The following is an 18,951-nucleotide window of genomic DNA, read 5'->3' as shown; positions in this document are numbered from 1 at the left end:
TCATCCATACCATAAAAGTATGTGAGGTCTGACCCTGCAATACCATGTGACAGGGGAGAAACGTGACAGCCGTGGAAGACACCAATAGGACACAGATGTTGTCCTGGATGACCTCATTCAAGCCTTTACTTTCTCAAACCCAGGATCAGAAAAGCACCATCCCCCTTCCTGAGATGATTACACCCCCTTTTTTTTTTTGTGTGTGTGTGTAAACAGGGTCTTCTGACTTACTTTCATTTGCCGCCAGAACCTTCTCTGGAAAGGGGGGGGGGGGGGGAGACGAAGGGCAAACTGGTTAACAGGTCGATTTCCCTGTCTTCATGCAATCTGGATGAAGACACTTCCTATTTGATGAGCTACGGGAGAAGAGAGTTATGTGCTCCTGGAACAGTGCCGTTTTTCCAGGAATTACATGCCAATCACTGGGGAGTCTGTCGCAAATCCTTCAGAGACGCTCCGTAACGGAAGGGTGGTACTGAAAGTCCATGTCCTGTCCCGTCCTGGCTGCCAGCTCTCCTTCTGTTCCGAACGCACGAATCTGGAGGTCCTGTTCCACTCCCAAACTGAACTGACCCGTGAGGAGAACCCTTCTGAATCAGTCACTCCTATTCTATAGAAATAGCCTCTGGCAGCACTGGCAAAGACATTTGCTCTAGAATCATTTTGATTTGTATACTGTGCACTGTACATAAGGAATGAGCTGACCATGTAGATCATATTTTTATATCTGAATTTGCACTGTAACACAAGTTGCTGACTCAACTCAGAGTCATGAAACACTTGCAGACGTCAAGAATTAGGATGAATCTATGCAAAGAGAGAGAGAGAGAGAGAGAGCTTTGTGTCAGGGGAAGGCAGTATGTTACAAGTACAACATGGGGAGTCCCGGGCCGAGATGCTGGAATCTGTCATTACGTCTTGGGAGGGATTTCCTCCTCTCTTTCCGTGGCCCTCAGGATGTGGTGGTAGGCTTAGAGCCACACACTGTAGCCAGAGGGGCTGTCAAGCAGGATGCGTCACTGGTACAAAAACAGGGCCTCCAATATTGCTTCGCCTGGGGTACAGATGGTAATATGGCTGTGCAAACTCCCACAGTGTTAACACACTAAAGCAGCCACGCTGTCAATGTCACAGTCAAAACCTGCTCAACAGCTTGAGCTCTTCAGTTTGAGAAAGGGGAGTCAAGAGCTATAGTCAGAGCATATGTAGTCATTCAGCAGAATGTTCTTTCTTCTCCAGAACAACTCAGACTGGATTTCTAAACCTAAGAAAGCTGCTAACGTGGAGAGCAAGTGTGACAGGTGATGAGGGAGTCGCTCGAGCGCCCGACCCTTTGCCTCCTTTCCTTGGCCCGACTGCTGAGTCACCTTCGCGGGCGCCCTCAAATCATCACCGGGGCGAGCTCCAGGTAAAGCCGTCCTCACCGGTCTCGTGTTATTGCAGAACACCTTCCCATGGCAGGGGCTCGAAGACCGCTTGTTTTTCCTCCGCCGAATCAAACACAAACCGAACCGCGCGCTAATTCCGTGGCACTTACTCATGTAATTTCTCCCCAGGCGCGACAGCGAGAGCTCCATGACTCCCAACAACTGTTACCAATTGGCCCCAGAGAACAGAGAGCCAGCCTGCCAACAAAAACATACAGTGCCTCGTCGTTACTGGAACTTCACTTGGCGCACACGGAACGTACTCTCCATTTGATGATATAATGCAGGCAATTACTATATTTACAAGAAGTTGTGTTGTGCTGCGGAATTTTTCGGACCCCGTCTCTCTTTCCTGCCTTTTCATCCCCCGTGTTAGCTGTAAACAAACTCACCCTGAGGGCCTGTAGAGTGAGGATTACTGGGGCTGAACTCTCAAGTCTCTCATAGTTTACAAGTTTATAAACTGACACTAAGCTCTAAGAGCCTTACTGACTCTGAGCCAGTGAGAAACACACAACGCCTCTGCCCGACGAGCCAGTGTAAAGAAACAGAACAAAGATGTTTGTGCGAGTTTGACACGAAGAGTAAAATAATAACAAACATACGAAACCCTCAATCAGTTGAATCAAAACGACGGTAAAACAAGCTTTGTGTCTGCCTATGAGTAATGATTTACTTTAGGAGTTCAAAAATATAGCACTCAGGTTGAAAACCACAGCGTATCGGGTTTTGTGATGACAAAGGGCTACTCCTTAACCGTGGACCAGCAAAACCTAATGCCAATACTTGCTATTATGGTTTCATTTAGGGAATCTGAGACTCATATATAGAGTTTGTATTTGGATGTGATTCTTTACACACACACACATGATTCTGTGTATGTGTATCTTGTTCTGAATAGTGCACGTGCTTGGTAAAAATGTTAATGTGGTGAGGCAAACGTTTGGACAAGTCAGACTGGGTTTAGACCCTGCAAAGCGTTACAGCCACCTCATTACAAAGCTAGCTGAGAAAGATTTTGGTGGGGTAACACTCAGTGAAACTGCATGTGTGACTAATCTGATAACAGCCATAGATTATTAGGATTGTTGAGTCGGAGGATAGTACGCATCGCAATCAAATACTGTTTAAGTCTTAAGAATGATACATAAAACCCCCTGGAAAAATTTAGTGTGAAGCATTAACCACAATGACTTGGCAAAGCATACCACTAATTGCTGTCAAGAGTATACTGCTTGAAAGAATCAATATGGGATTAAAAACCTAAGCAGATATCACAACACACAGGAGATGGTCTACGCCTTAAAAAAATTTGCCTCTTTGAGGTAGTGGAAAAGAGCTGTTTGGAAGAGTTGAGATGTGTGTGTGCGTGGAAGTCAATATCAGTGAGTAATGACATCCCAAGAGAAACTGGAGAGAGAGAGAGCGCTCCCTGAATCTGGCCCTCTGAAGAAAACGACACACATGTGCACCGATTTGTCTCGCCATTGGGCGGGCCAGAACCAGCCGCCCCTCCCCGCCAAAAAAAAAAAAAAGCCCCGCGTTCCGTGGTCCTTGCCACTCCGTCTCAAGATTCATTGTCAAATGGGCACCAAAGCAGGGCTTTTGATTTAGTATCTCTCAAAGGAAGCGCTTTCCTTTAAAGGCAGAGCATCAAAGCCAGAGCACAAATCGAAACCTCGCTAATCTCTAAGCCCGGTGCATGCTTGTCGTCAAGGAAAGACAGGAAGTCGGTGTAGGGAGTGAAGACATAGTGTAGCAGAGGTCAGAGGTGGCTGGGCCCAAAAAAAGCCTGTCAGGTTGAAACTCCTAATCCTACGAGCAGAGAATCACAAGCCTACAGGTGGGTTGATGTATTTCATGAGTGCTGCTTCAGGAATGCCATCAAAGTGGTAGGGTCAACTGTAGTTGCGCTGCCACATTGGTGTAGTACACTTTTGCAGAAAAAGGATATGGTTCTGATCAAGATTCTCACTAATTAGCGGGAAAGGACGGGTCCCCTTTTGCATAACTCGCTGGATAAAAGCCGTTTAGCGGTGTTTCTACAGCTTTCGATTTATGCAATTAAACTTTAAAACGTTGCCTCCTTCAAACTGGCAAGGTCGGCATGTGGAAGATCATTTTTAAAGCATTCCAGATTTCTGCTGCAATGAATAAGAGGGAAGGGCGAGGAACAAGGTCAGACATAACTGATGTACAATGAAAGCATGACTCATAAACTCGTAAAAAAAAAATAAAAAAAAATACACAGAAAATACTTTGTTTTGGTGGAGAAAAAAAAAAAAAAAAAAAAGAAAGGAGGAGGAGGGGTGACTGAGGCGTAGACGCCGTGGATCCAGGATTTTTGGGGGGCACGGAGGGGGGCGGGGGGGGGGGGGGGGGGGGGCATAAGCCAGTATTTTTGCACCGTGGCTTGGGCTCTGGTGGCATCCCAGGATGTTGACATGCAGAGGTTGCCAGGTTCAGCACCATCCCCACATGGCCAGGTGCCACAGAACAATAAAGGCGTGATTAGGATGAGGGTGCCAGCAGAGCAGGCAGGCACGCAGAGGAGCAAAAATCACACCACGGCCAGACACACTTAATTACCCTGATGCTTTAGGAGAAATGACACTTTTCTAACTGAAGAAGCCAAAATAGTAACACCACGAATGGTTAGGTTTACTCCCCGCAAGACTACAAACTCTTTTACGTCCTCGAAGCGGGTCGACGCTCACTGAAGTCCTAACGAATTGACCTCATGGAGCCGGCATTGACACATTTCGTTTCAATGCTGTCTTGTCTGGTGTGACTCATGACAGTGACATCAGCTCATTGTTACTTTAGTTTAAAAACGTCCAGTTTTAGAATACCGAGGCGTTCAAAACGGCACTGTACAAAAAAAGAAGAAACCGACCTTCCGCATTTCGTTTTTTTTTTTTTTTGTTTTTTTTTTTAGGGTAGAGGAAAAGGTAAAAGTACTACTAGCGAATCAAATCAAAGTGTGCCATACCTTGTAATTTAATGGTGAGTCATTTAGTCGCACGAAGCTGTTACAGTGATGACTCATGCGGGTTACTGGCGGAGTAATTTACTTTTGTTCCATATTTGCTCCTGGGTAAAAGATTTGATAATCCTACACCTTTGACAGATTTAACAGTTTGGAAAGTAATGACCACTGCATGAACTGGTATCATAGAGATATTTAAATAAAAAACACCTCGCCTCAAATCATTTGGAAGAGTAGACTAAAGAGAACTGCCTAAACACTGAAAAGTCCTTTGAAGGGACTGAATCAAACCGTACTTATTGGAAGCTTAAGAACGTACGTTTTCTTTTGGTGTTCCGCAGCAACATTAAGCATCCAGATGTGTGTAGGCACACGCGTTTTCACGGGCACGCTGTTACTCAGGCCTCCACAAGCACACGGTACTTTGCACATTAAGACACGTGCACACAAATACATTCGCTTGCCTCCAAGAAACACATAGAAATTAAGTAACAAAATGAGGGTTTTGGAGGGAATGAGTAGCAATTGTCCGTACAGCTGCTGCAATGGAAGGTGTTTTATAATTACAGCCTGGTGGGAGGGGAAAATGAGGAGGTGGTGGTGATCGTTTACCGAAAGGGAAACCTCCGCCGAGGTGTAAAACAAATTAACAAAGGCTAATTGACATTTTATGACCACAGCCTTCCTCCTGAAATCCACAGCTCAATCCCTTTAAGACCCCCCCCCCCCCCCCCCCAAACCACTAAGACCAGTATAAAAACAATTTAGTCATTTCCTCTACTGCCCACTGGTGGAAATACTTTTGCTTTGCTTAAAAGCGAATGCCAGACAGTGATATCCTGGAAGTCTGAACTCTGTAAAACTTTTCTAGTATTCTGATAAAACTACTAAAACAATGTAGAAGCCAAGTAAAATGAACATTTGTCCTTTTTTGATGGTCAAGTAATAAAAATAATAAATCATAAGTTATTTCCTAATTGATTATAAACAGCACGAATCAAAGCAGAAAATGAGTAGTTTCATAATCGAACAGGGCCTTCAGCAGAGACAAAAAATAAACATTGCAATCTGCCAATTCACGAACTTCAAATTTTCACTCATTTTCTGGGTTACTGAAGCTGATACAGAGCTGAATGCAGCACTAAACACACTAATGCGGAGCTGGTATGGAGCAAAGACTTACCCTGACAGACCCGGTAGTTTTGTCTCAGTGGACTCAGTTCCACATTAGCAAGTCAACCTTTGCTACAGCAAGAGTTTACCCACAAATATCCATAGCATGTATTCAACTAAGGACAACTCTGATGCAGGCATACACATACACACAAATTCACATCAAGCATTTTCCAACAGAATAATGGAAGACAGGGATCAAACGGTGACACAATTAATCAAATAAGGATGGCAAAGGGGTCGATCAAAGGTTTCCATCACTGAACCCATCCATTGCGAGAGGCACGCAGTAGGCCTCTATGCTGTTCATGCTAATGCCAAAATGTCTCATTTGCGACACAGAGCCGGGTTTGGAAGCTTAAGCTCCTGTCATCACTGGCTCTGTAGCTTGGTGGCTGTTTATCTTGCGGATTTCACACACACTCTGGGTCATCACATAATAGATCAAATGGATTGAAGAGACAAAAGCCTTCCTCTCTGAAACAGTTCAAAAGCCCTTCTGTGCGAGTCAGTGCTGGAGGTGACGGTAAACAAACCACCTTTTTTTTTTTTTTTTTTGGTCCTTAAAAGAGTTTCAAGTTCCTGTGGTCTGTTTCTTTGAATGTGATTACCAGCGGCAGTCACTTGCAAGGTGGGCGAGTTACATTATCGTTATTGCCAGTCTCTTTGGTTTTTGCAGCTGTTCTAACAGAGCCTCATCTGTTGGCTGAGATGGATCAGATAAAAAGAAACCTGGACCGTGTCTGGGAAAAAAAAAAAAATCTTGTCGTTACCTTTTATATTGCACTCAGACGTCAAAGATGCGAAAGACCAAACTAATGTCAAAACAGCGAGCAATAGAACCCACAGAGGCACGCATGCGTAATTATACAATTTCGAAAGGCAGAGAGAACGACCAATTATGAGCTGATGTTTTCAATTATATGCAATCTAAAAAATAATTTATGTGTTAATCATACAACTTGCAGCTCAGATTTTGCCGGTTTACTGTGTGCAGAATCCTTTTGAGGATTATCCCAAAATTCAGCGTTGTCCATTTTGAGTTATGAACTCAAGTCCTACATACTTATTTTAGTTCTTTCTGAAACACATTTGGAATCATAAACGCTAGTGTGGGGCACAACCGAGGTAGGTTATGAGAAAGGATTGATCTCTTGCACTTCTGCTGCCAGCACCGCTGCAACTGAAATAAAGTTCCGTAACTTAAGTAAAGCAAAAAGAACGGCAGACTTATAGGTAATGACATGAACAAATTATTGTGTGTAGCCTGCTACTATTCACCATTAATCACAGCACCTAACTTAGCAATACCTTCCACTTTAAAAAAAAAAAAAAAAAAAAAAAACAAGAAAAGAAAAACTGCTGACAAAATGTCCACCATAAGGTCTCTTGAAAAATACATAAATAAAACCACACTCTAAACATACACGTATTCGCAACATGTCTCTTGGATCACGTCGTGAGACTACGACCAAGTCGATGAAAGGTATCCCTCCATCATAAGCTGTACACTGGAGGGTACGGAGTGACGTCCTTCAAAAGCTCAGCAAAGACACGGGCGCTAATGGGGCATTACTCAATTGAAACATTAAGAGGCTCTCTCGCTGGCTCTCTCTGGGTGTCAGCGGTGATAAACGGCCAATAATGAGTCCCTGCTGTGCGTACAAGCCGCCGCCCCCACAGAAGAGTTGCATGCTCCCGATGCCTGCATGAAATCAGTGGAAAATGACCATCTCCACCCCGCCAGAAAAAAACAAAACAAAAAAAAACAAAAACCAGCGGCATCCCACCAGCGCACAGCATGTCTGGGTGTTTGCGTGCGTGTGAATGCGTGCGTGTGAGTGTGGGTGGGGGTTGATGGGTGGGTGTGTGTCTCAACAACCTGCCACGGCACCACCTACTCAATCATTCTACTCAAACAATCGAGTGATTATTTTAAAAGATGGGGCTGATACAGGCCAAATGCTTAGCCAGCTACACGAGTTTGTCGGCGAAAAAAAAAAAAAGTGTACTTATTCCTTTTAACTGAATAGCAAAGGAGCATGGGGTATTTTCAGCAAGTACCAGCTGCAGTGTGCTGGAGCAATATTAACAAAAGAGTACGCATAATATTAAATTGTTTTCCTCCACTCCGTATATCACATACTGACCGTTTTGTGGTGATTTTTTTATGTAAGTTTCCATACTTGTATCCCACGTAAGGAACATAAAATCCCACATACCTCATTTCCAATTTTACACTAGCTTCTCCCAAAGCAGGACATATGTAAGAACAATTCAAATTAAATGTATCTTTTATCACATAACTAAGCGATCAGCGCATGTAAAGATAGTTCAAGGTTAAGCATTGTACAAATCTAATAAGTACTGACGACTCCCTAAAACTGAGATATTTCTTAGGTCTAAATGGGATCCATTTGCCATTATACGCAGAATCATTATAGACTCAGCCAGCAAACTGACCCTCACTGTCCCTTAGGGAGGCAAACAGTCAGTCTCTAAGTCCAAGCTGTTGTATGTGGCTCACAAACTAAAACATTTAACACTACATAAATAGAGCAGGGAGCTTGTTCCCACTGTCACTCACGGAAAACCCCAGCGCCAAGGGCAAGTGGGCCAAGGTAAAACCAAATCTCAGGGAATCCTTTCACCCAACTCCCCCCCCTGCCCCCCTCCCCCGTCCAGGACTGCCAGCTGAAACTGCAGCCGAACCACATGGCAAACACTTTCCCCCAGTGAACTGGTGGGACCTCCAGGGAAATATTATCCTCCCATATGAAGATGTTAAGACCAGTTTACAAGCACATCATACACATACCTCAAGACTTAGGCAACTCTGCTTTAAAAGCAGTAGTGTGGCAGGGATGTGTGTGTATACGTGTATGTATGTATGTGTGTGTGTGTGTGTGTGTGTGTAAGAGACCAAAAGCAATAAATTATTTAACTCTTTTGCCACAGAGTTCCAATTCTTATGGGATGTACAAAATTTTAGCAATGAGTGGCCAGAGGGTCATTTAAGAGAGAAAAAAATGAAACCATCAGAACATGTACAGAAAACTCATCTAGTCCAGCTGCTAGCACAGATACAGCAAATGTACATTTTCTTTATTCCAAATTTATTTCTTCTGAAATATAAAATGAATACGTAAAGAGAGGAATCGTGACCGTCTATACTTCTCTTTTTTTTCTTTTTCCTGTTTTTTTTTTTTTTTTTTTGAGAAATTCTTCATTAGTCAGTGTTTTCTAATGGATGAGGCACACAGCTAAAAAATGTGCAAAAGTGCACAGGCAATCTGGATGTTGTCGTATGGGGAGGGACAGCCAACTGCATGGTCTCGGTCCAGAGACATCTGGATACGATACCCGGGCCAAAGTATAGTGCATACGGAGCGCAGATGAGCTGGAGCGAAGCAGCATCTCTGCACCAACACCAGCTCAAAATCTCTTCCACCGAGAGACCAGGAGGCCCAACCGCTAATCCCCAGCAGAAATACATGAAGACGCAGAGGGAGTGGAGCAGGAGGTTTTATTTCAGTGCCTCCTGTTCACTCTCTGCACCAAAGTATGACCACCCCTCCTTACCGTTTGCCCCTGGTGTCTCCTCTTTTAGCCTTTCAATACCCTTCTCATTATATACATTGCTCAAGGCCTGTTCAAACTGTATCCGGAGTGGGTAGCAACCTGAAGGGTCTCTAGGTGAATAAAACAGAAAAATCTCAGATGCTAACCAAAAAACACGACGCTTTCCGTATTACGGGCTTCTTTTAAAGTAAACCAATTATGTTCATTCATCTCAGCTGAGAATACTGGAGGTTTGACGCTGTTAGGAGTTACATGTAGTTCTGAAAGGATGGATGAAATGAATTACGGGTGGACTTTAAGTGAGCAGGGAGTGTAAAAAATGAGATCAAAAGAGCATCACTTTCTCAAGCAGAAATGCCCCCGGTGATCCAAATCGTATTAATTCATCTTCCATTCAACCCTAAATTAACCCGCATGGTGTAAACATCTGAGCGTGAAATCGAGCAGTCCAGTAAAATTAGGTAGGTGCTCACACACACTTAATGCAACTCTTGAAGGTCACTGGTTAAACATTTCACAGGGAGTTGTCTTCTTTGTTTGGCTCTCTTCTTTGCAGATGCTTAGGTTAGCAATACAAGGCTGAGTACACAGAACCAATTTTTATTAAGCCATTCCAAGCATAAGTGGCCAAATGGAGCTTTTGGCAGTCCAACATGCAGACTCACTGTCATTCAATTCCACCGCTACTTGCCATGTTATATACCCCGAAACCCATTCCAGAAAAGAAAACTGGTTTCAGAAATGAATAAATAATTAACTTGCCACAACTATTGTATTCCATCCTCCATTGCCACCGTAGGACACTTCGATAGTGTAGCAAGATTTACTAGACAGCACCTAATTAAGTGTTTTGATAAATTACCATAAACGTTCCATTACACAATCCCGTTTTTTGGAGGTCTAAATTCCTTCGTGTGCTGTGAACACAGTTTGCTTTTAATCTGTCATCCTTTTCATATCCCATTGCAAAATAACTGAGTTTTATGTATGCATCGCACTATCATTCATACACACGAATGTGCCAGCACCTGTCTGTATATGTAATGTAACTTCCTTGCCAAAACACAAAGTTTTCAAGATTTTTTTTTTCTTTCTTTTTTTTTTTTTGCCAAGCAAGACGTTGTCCTATTTTCAGACATTTGTCTTGACATGTAAGAAGAATGTGACCGAGAGGTGTAAAATCCCTTCCCAATCTCTCCTTGCCTCCACACTCACAGAGTTTGCAGATACATACATCAATCCTTCTTCGGCGTCTGGGAATTTCTGCCACTAGCTTTTAATGTGGTCCTTTCAGCTAACGACTGTCACAAGCACACATTTGTTCCAGATGTATTGAGCAAAATCAAAGCCAAGATCCACTGTGTGAGACTGTGGCCTGGATGGCGGTAATACCTCCTAGATGCTTTATAGCATCTATAAAAATAAAAAAAGAATTTTTTTTTTTAAAAAATCTGTGAAAGTTGCTCACTTTACCCTGGGTCGGGGGCACTTTTTGTCTCCGTCGTAATACTGTGGTTACAATGGAAATGTTCACGGTGCAGGCTCCGCGGAAAAAAAAAAAAAAAGAGAAGAAAGAAAAAAAACACATATTTGCACTGCCCGGTGCATAAGAGCAGGACTGGTTCCTCTAAAACATTTGTAAAAAGACTTAATAAAATTGTTGAGTCGTGATAATATAAAATGATTCAAAAAAGTGCCCCAAAAAATGAGCTTTTATGGGGAGCGGGCTATATCAAATTTTACATGTTTAAGATCATGCTTCTTGGAAGGGATTAGTTTACAGTTGTCTAATATTCAAATAGAGCAGACGTTTTTTGAGGCAATGCCTTTAGGAGAAATTTAGCTCTGCTGTTATAAACATCAAAATCTGCCTAGTGTGTGTGGTTGAAATCAGCTTGTTGGCGTATGTCCAAGCCAACCACATAAGGAAACATTTAGACAGTCATTTTGGTATGTGGCTTTTTTACGCCTAACGGCCACTGGCATCTTTCACGAGTCTTGATTCTCAATATCTCTTTAATTGCCACGGCTGGTGAGTTGAGGTACTACACAACCATGACAAATGTTCCGGGGCTTGGCATCCAATGAAAAAGTACATGGCTTAATTATTCTTGATCATCACGTAAAGCTGAAAACTCTTTTGCACATGAATCCAAGTTGCTACCGGCTCTCCCGTCCAGCCACACTAAGTCATTGTTATCTCACCGTGACCTCTTCCCACCTCCGTCAAGTCAGGCTCGGGAAAAAGAAGCAAGGAACCATCCGCCTCCCGAATGATTCACAGTGCATCCTTTTGCAGGTTTGGCATGGGCCTACACAGAAAATGAGGCTTTGGAAAAGAATGCATCAGTCCACTATGGTGGGAACGCAGTAAGGCGTGATTGATGAAGCCACCTTTCCGCTAGTCCTTAGAATCTTCCCATTCGAAAGAATTCTAAGGTCTCCAAAGCAGTCCATTCATCACATCCTGTTCAACTGACAGACTTAGACTCCTTCATGTTATTGTTGGTGTCCCAGTGCGGAGCATCACTGCGACCAGACTGGGGACAGGTTCTGAAGGAGCGAGGATGGAATGAAGAGGGGGGGGGGGGGGGGGGGGGGGGGTGGTCGATGAGACATGATGGATAGGGTCCGGAGGTGCAGCCCAAACAACTTTCCCCTCAGTCCCATCCGCTTGTTTTTTGTCACTCAATCCCATAGGCCTGGTGGTTCACATTCCAAAAATATCATCCTTCACCTTCATTAGCATGTCTCTCAGCCACAGCGGCAGACACAGGCGATGTGGAGATTCAAACCCCCACCGACAAACTGACATCTTCATTATTCATCTGACACCAGATACATCTTCTTTTGCATTCAGCAGATGCAAACACAAAATGTATTAGTAATTAAATGTATAATTATCAAATGTATTCATGATCAAAACTTTACAAAACACAGAGGTCTAAAGTACATTACTGAGGCAAATTACTACATAAAGACAAAATACTTGTGCTGTTGTACTCCATTTTCAGTAGTCAGCTTTGCATGTGCAGTCCAAATTGGACTGGGGTGACCAAAAAAAAAGTTCTTCATGTTATTTTCCTTATCCATCTTTTTCTCAACTTTTGTTTAACTATTTTGGCTAGTTTAAGGCCAAAAGTGTAAATCTACAGTGCTTTGCAAGGACCTGTGCAATAAACATCTTCACTGGACACTTATCCTCCCTTACTGAAGAGTGCATCCTGGCTTCCAAGACACTGGCCTGCTCCCAGTTTGGTCTGGATGGATTATTTTCCCACAACCAGGGCCGGACAATGTCAGGCTCTGGACACGACCCCTTCGAAGAACCCGAGACCAAACCACAGCAATACAACGCAACAAAGAACATGTTTCTAAATATGTGCTAGAGGGCTAATAATTGCCACAGACAGGGACAAAGTCTGGCTTATCCTTGGCCTACTTAATGCATCACTACCCTGCTATCCAGTGGATGGGGCTAAGTGGGGGAAAAGTAAGAAATAAGTAAAGCAGTCAGTAACAATGATGATGTTCCAAATGATGGCTTAATGGAGCCAAAAGAAGTAAAATACCAAAGGTCTGACAAAGCCTGAATTATGGCCAGATCAACATGGATTAAAACAAAAGCTCTAATGTTGTTTACTGTTTCTTACAAGAGAGTATAAAGAGAATTCATATTCACAACATATCCATTATATTAATCATATAAACAACCTAATCATGAGATTTAAGGAACCAGAAATTAAACAAACCAAACAGTTTAAAGTATTAATGAGGATGATCATTTTTATTGCCAAAATCTTCCTATTGTCTCAGTCGAGTCCTCCAGAGGTACTGCATTGCCAATACCGATAAATTATTCAGTCTGAGAGAGCGCGGCTATGGCTAGCTAAAGAGCATGACCATTAGCGGAGTTTATTTATTCGGAGGAGTGTTTCCGTAACTTTGACCGAAAAAAAAAAGCCTTCCTCAGCAAAGGACCACCCCCACCAATGACCTCACTGTCCCTTACACTGAACCCTTCCCCTGGTCCACTGTTTATTTGGAGCTCATTAAGGATCCAAATACTAGCAAAAGTATGATCAACTTATTAATGCAAAGGAAGGCCATTAGGAGAAGCACACAGGTTTTCCCTCTAATGCAAAACCCCTTCAGAGAGAGTGGGGTGTAGAAGCCTATAAATTAGCAAGTGCTGGACCTTCAGAACAAATAGTTTTCAGGGATGCCGACTAATTGACTAAGTTCCATCTTTCCAAGGAATCTCTGCTCAAAAGCAGTCTTTCTTTTTTTGGTTGGTGTCCAACATGCCTCCACCAGAAGGTCTAACTCTGTATGAAGTGTTGTTTCTTTTTCATACCAAATGAGCTCATTTCGTACAAATATTGGCAAAATACTGTCTCTTAATGAAAAGATATAGACATAATGTTGCTTAGCAACAATGAGATCCACTCCGAGTGGTAAAAAGTAAACCAAAAAAAAAAGGCCGGGTACACGAGGGTCATCGCTGGAATATTTGATGTGTGAGCACATTTACCGAAGACGTCATCTGAGCAAAAGCCTATTTATAAAATATGAAGAGAGGTAGCAGGGGGAAAATGGACCCTACAGCGGTGACTAATTCCTTTGAAAGGTTTACGTGCAGGAGATTCTGAGGACTCCCAGCTTGGATGGAAAGTCATGTTGATTAAATAACATCAAACGGGCTGAGCAAGAGAGTATGGAAAATATACGAACTCATCTGTCCGCTTGATCAAGCTAAGTCTACCATGCAAGACTAAAAACGAGGAAAATCTGGAACATAAGGGGCAAGGTACTCTCTGTGTTTGTGTGTGTGTGTGTGTGTGTGTGTGTGTGTGTGTGTTAGATAAGCCAGACACAAGAGTTTTATACTTGTGCCAGCAACAAGGTAACGTGCCCTGCGCTGCCGTGGCTTACTGTGCTTCGATCTGCCCTTTGAAAAAGGAGCAGTTTTACAAGGCTCTCCATCACTAATAATCCAAAAAAGCTCACCCTCTGTTGACATGTGCTGATGTCACCGTTCCAAGCCAAAAATCTGAGAAACGTCTACAGCAATAAACTGAAACGGTGTTGATTTAAGAAGCGAAAAAACTACACCGGGTTGATACAAGACTTTTTTTGTAATACACACAGGGATAGTTTATGCCATGTTGAATTTGGAAACCAAAATAAGTCTGATTTTTGCAGTGTGGTTCAGATATGTGAGCAAAGTTGTTGATAGTACATATATTTTATTTTCAGAGAGCATATTTGAATGATTTCGTTAAAACCAGAGGGCTGGCAGGGGAGTGAATTTTTTCCATGAGGGCCTACAGAGATGTGTAGGCACAGTCAAGGCTTTCAGAGTTTTTCACCCTCATATCATAGAATCTCTGGGCCATATTCAATCAACCTCTGCAATATCTCTCACATCCTGACAGTTCCATCTGTCAGTTTGACTGAATGGAAGCCATCATGGCAGTTTGTTCATGAACTGGTATTGCCCCATTCTGTAAGCCTCCTAATGCACCGTTCTCCCCCACTCCATCCAGTTCTTCCTATCCGTGTTCAGCATCGCTGGTCTACTGCTGACTGGCCTAATCTGCCATTAACTGCACCTGTTTTTGGTTTGATTTCTTATTGTTCCCTTGTGTAGCGTTGTGTATATACACCCCGTTGTTTGCCTGTACCAAAACTGATCTCACGAGTGATATTCCCAAGTCTAGTTTTCTGAGTTTCTGTGTTTAACCGTGCCGTGTTATTCTTGCCTGCCTGTGTTTACCTGTGTTTATCCCAAGCCCTGTGATGTTCTTAATAATCCCTGAGAATAAAACTTGGCTTGCAGACGCATCCTGTTTCTTGTAGCGTTCCTGACACCTCCTGCCCCTGGGCAGCTGGAGAAGAGGGGGTTCTCTTTGCCAGGCTGGTCAACTTCTCCGCTGACCTTTCTCTCAAGTCTCTTCCCAAAAAAGGAGCGAAATGTTGCCCCCTTCATAGCAGAGCACATCCGAGCTTAATCTATTTATAGGAAAACAGTGCGCTAGGACAGAGGTGGGGGGGGGGGGTAAAAATGGGAAAGAAGAACATTCAGGAGGACAAAAAGGTTATCCGCCGACTGTCAGATCAACAAAGAATCCAGTTATTCTGTCCTTTTCCAAATTCAATCCATTTTCCTCATCTCTCGAAAGCATTATACTATCCTGTTACTTTTTACATTGTCAATGATGCTACTTAATACAGGTATGTAATGCAGCACCATTCAAAGCTGAAAGCTTCAATACAGGTCCGGGCATGTTATTTCTAGGGGTAAAGAAACATTCTGATGCATGCTCTCAAAAAGACTTGGCCTATACAGCAAAATCAAAATATAAACAACAACTTCTCAGTTATTTTACAGAACTTCACATATGGTCTCCCACATGTTTTTCTCCAACGGCTTGTACTGCAACACATTTTTCAGACAGGTCGCTGCTCTCCAATCATTTGACCACTGAGCAGACGTTTATAATTGAGCATATAGCATGATTCAGTAAGAATAACACTCATACATTGGCACATGATGACCATACCAGTTATACATACACACACATGCTGGCCATTTTATTATTTTATAGGGTAAGAGACTATGGCCCATATGTTGCCATGCACAATTTGAGTCAGCCATCCTCCAGCCCATTACACACACTGACGTATGTAAAAACTCCGCCAATGCCGCTGTACCTGATGCACTCATACGAGCGCAACATTCAATAGCACGCCACTATCGTGTCACCAACGTGTTGAGAATGGAGTGCCACCTAAATAATATCAATTCCAGAGTCCAGTGATCAGAAACTGGTAAATGATGAATGGGATAAAGGGTGGCTACCAAACTGTGCATGACACCAGATAATTGTACACCTATACAGTCTACCTATACGGCAAGTATACCTCAAACCTGGCCAGTGAATGTAGGTCCAAGGTAAGGCTTTCTAATACAGTGGGGTTATATAGACCTAATATATATTTGGATATGGTATGTATTTTGTGTGTGTGTGTGTGTGTGTGTGTGTGTGTGTGTGTGTAGCCTCTCCCCTATCAGTCTTTCTGGGTTATTTTCCATCGTCCTGCCTTAGAAAGGTGGGCCACCCGGGTTCTAAATCAAGTCCAAAACACTCCATAGGCCCTCACACTTAAACTCCCTCTGCAGGCTAGCCACACTATCCTGTGTGATATATCCTGTGTTTCCACCTGTTGTGCATTTCAGAGACTCTCCATTCCCCCTCATAACTCACTGAGAGAGAAGGTGTCAGACCTAGGTGACAGCTTACCTCCCTTAGCATCAGCACTCTGCTGCATGCCGCCTGAACTCTGAGCTCCAGCATAAATTTACAGGAGCGGATATGGTTAGTAGATGAGGAATCGAGACCGGTCTTGGGAAGAATCCTGAGGCTCAGCCCTCTCCGGTGCTCTTCAGACAGGTGAGCCCTTTCAAGCTATTTGACATCAACCCCGCATACAGATCCCTTCAGCCTAACCCCACAAAATACAATAATAAAAGTTGGCTTTCTCAGGCTTTGGTTTCATCAGGCGGAAACGATTATAATATACACGGGGGAGGCACATTACGTCTGCGTGAGAAGACTATCGTAGTCAAAAACCCAAGCGAGCTTAAGTGCACTTGGGAGACTGCACAGAAAGAACAGCTGAAGCACTTTCGATCAAGCCTGAAGACTCCCTTTGCTGCGGGACCTTCGTGTACCGAGTTACAGCTCTCGTATTGCTCGTGTCAGGATCCTGCCATTGGAAACACTGACGCCACGCACTTTTAAAAGCAGGAGAGAGAAACACATCAAGAGTGTTGTACGAAATGATCTTACTCGTCCGTTCAATAAATGTAAGAGTAGAACAGACTAAAACAATCAACCTAATGCTCTCGCTGAGAGAAGCGGCCAAGCATCTTCATTTTCCGCCGCTGGCGAAAAAAATTCATTCATCTCACCTAAAAGGTCACATCCTAGGGCACAATCTGTGATTTGTTTGGATCAAGCCAAGGAAGTCATTTTTGCAGTAGTATGACCCAGCTGACACGGGAAATAAGCAAACAGTCTATGTGAGTGAGTGTTTAGTAGTTCGTAACATTTGAGAGATCCTAAACACACAGCTAGAAGGGACAAAAATAATTGTTCCCGTAACTTTCTACACAAATCACGAGAAGCTGGCAAAATCACGGCTCTTCACAAAGAACAGTAATCATGTCATCACTCTTACACGTGCAGGAGAGAGAGAGAGAGAGAGAGAAAGAGAGAGCGAGAGTGAGAGAGAGAGAGAGAAAGAGAGAGAGAAAGAGAGAGAGAAAGAGAGAGAGAAAGAGAGAGAGAGAGTAAAGCAAAATTTACATGAATGGAGAGGTGTAATTATGCAGCCCTCTGGGCTGTACTATTGTGCTATACCTTAGCAATGCCAAGAAAAGCAACAATGAACTGATGAATTTGAAACTTGATTCTTTTATAGAGTTTCTTGCTTAGCCGTTGACTAAGGACTTTTTGATTTGTGTTCCATTTAAAAAAAAAAGAAAGAAAAAAAAAAAAAGAACCATCCCTTTCCTTTCTTGACAGTCCACAGACTAACTCTGAGGCATATGATAAAGATTAATGGCCTGGCTAGTTGAAGCCAATCCATAGTTTGTAACTCGCAACCTCAAAATCAAAAGATGATCACTTACACAGTCCGGTGTTCCATCACAAATAGGAAACACTGTGGGGGTTTGTGGTGCTGGTTCAAAAAAAAAAACGCCTCAACCCACAGCCTTACTTTCACCTGCACACTCTCTCTGTAATTTTCTGTGTAGTGGTGGGAAGGCACCGCTCTGGCTGGGACATCTACGATAATGGTCTGAAGCAGGAGATTCTGATGGTGCACTGATCTAATAGCGCGGAGAGACGAATGAGTATCATGAAAACAGGAGCCTAAGCCTCTTGTGACTGAGAAATTTATGGGAATAAGGCCATTAGGAAAAGAAGAATCCGATTTCTGGACAGTGAAGTTTCTCTCTGTCTCTCTGCGTATCTATTAGCAGGTCTGTAGGTCTGGCCGAGCGCTAAACGTTTAAGAGCCGGATATGACGTGGAGATTCCACGTCGCCCTTTTGAGCGAGGTGTTTCGTTAGCTAAGACCGCCATTGTGACTACTCCCATCTTTGAAAGTTTTCCTTCAGCTTCACTGGTTTGGTTTCAGTGATGCGACGTCAGACGTGCGGCTATAATTAGCCCTGTTTATATGCATCTGAACATCGTCCTCAGAGTATGTCAGTGTGTGGAAAAAAAACCCTGTAACAACCCTTTGGTTCATTATGTTTTTTAACACATTACATCATATACAGGAGCAACATGTTACATGAATCTAAAAATTCCACCTTTCCACATCTTACCATTATGTTCGTCAAGCTCGTTCCCAATCTCCTGACCCATCTGCTTCTGTCTGCTAATAATGGCCGCTAAGGCATCCAGACCAGCATCTTGTTCTGCGCAGAGACAGGAAGTGAGAGAGAAGAAGAAGCAGAAATGGCTTAACATTTTATATATCATTTTAGAAGGACAGACATTTTCTCTCTTTCTCTTTAAACTCAATACATACACACTGTACACATCAGTCACTTGTAAGACTGCATATACTGTGTGCACTTCATAAGATGAAGATTACAAAGTTTGGTTTCTCTGTTCTGCATAGTTTGACCAGATCTCACCAAATGCATCAGTTATATGGAGAAGATTACACTGGACTCCACTAAAAGAACAGAACCTG

At 43.1% G+C, this 18,951-nt stretch overlaps 1 protein-coding gene across 1 annotated transcript in view; it reads right to left on the bottom strand.

Moving 5' to 3' along the window:
• Nucleotides 1-18,951, bottom strand: part of stx8 (syntaxin 8) — a 36,659-nt gene that overhangs the window by 9,679 nt on the left and 8,029 nt on the right. The window contains exon 6 of the mRNA XM_030782382.1: nucleotides 18,578-18,670. Coding sequence (XP_030638242.1) covers nucleotides 18,578-18,670 — 93 coding nt within the window. The remainder of the gene's footprint in view (nucleotides 1-18,577; nucleotides 18,671-18,951) is intronic.

This window comes from Chanos chanos, chromosome 8, assembly GCF_902362185.1.
Source record: "Chanos chanos chromosome 8, fChaCha1.1, whole genome shotgun sequence".
Taxonomy (NCBI): Eukaryota; Metazoa; Chordata; class Actinopteri; order Gonorynchiformes; family Chanidae; genus Chanos; species Chanos chanos.
The sequence above is the reverse complement of the archived record's forward strand: the minus strand, read 5'-3'. Positions and strand labels throughout refer to the sequence as shown.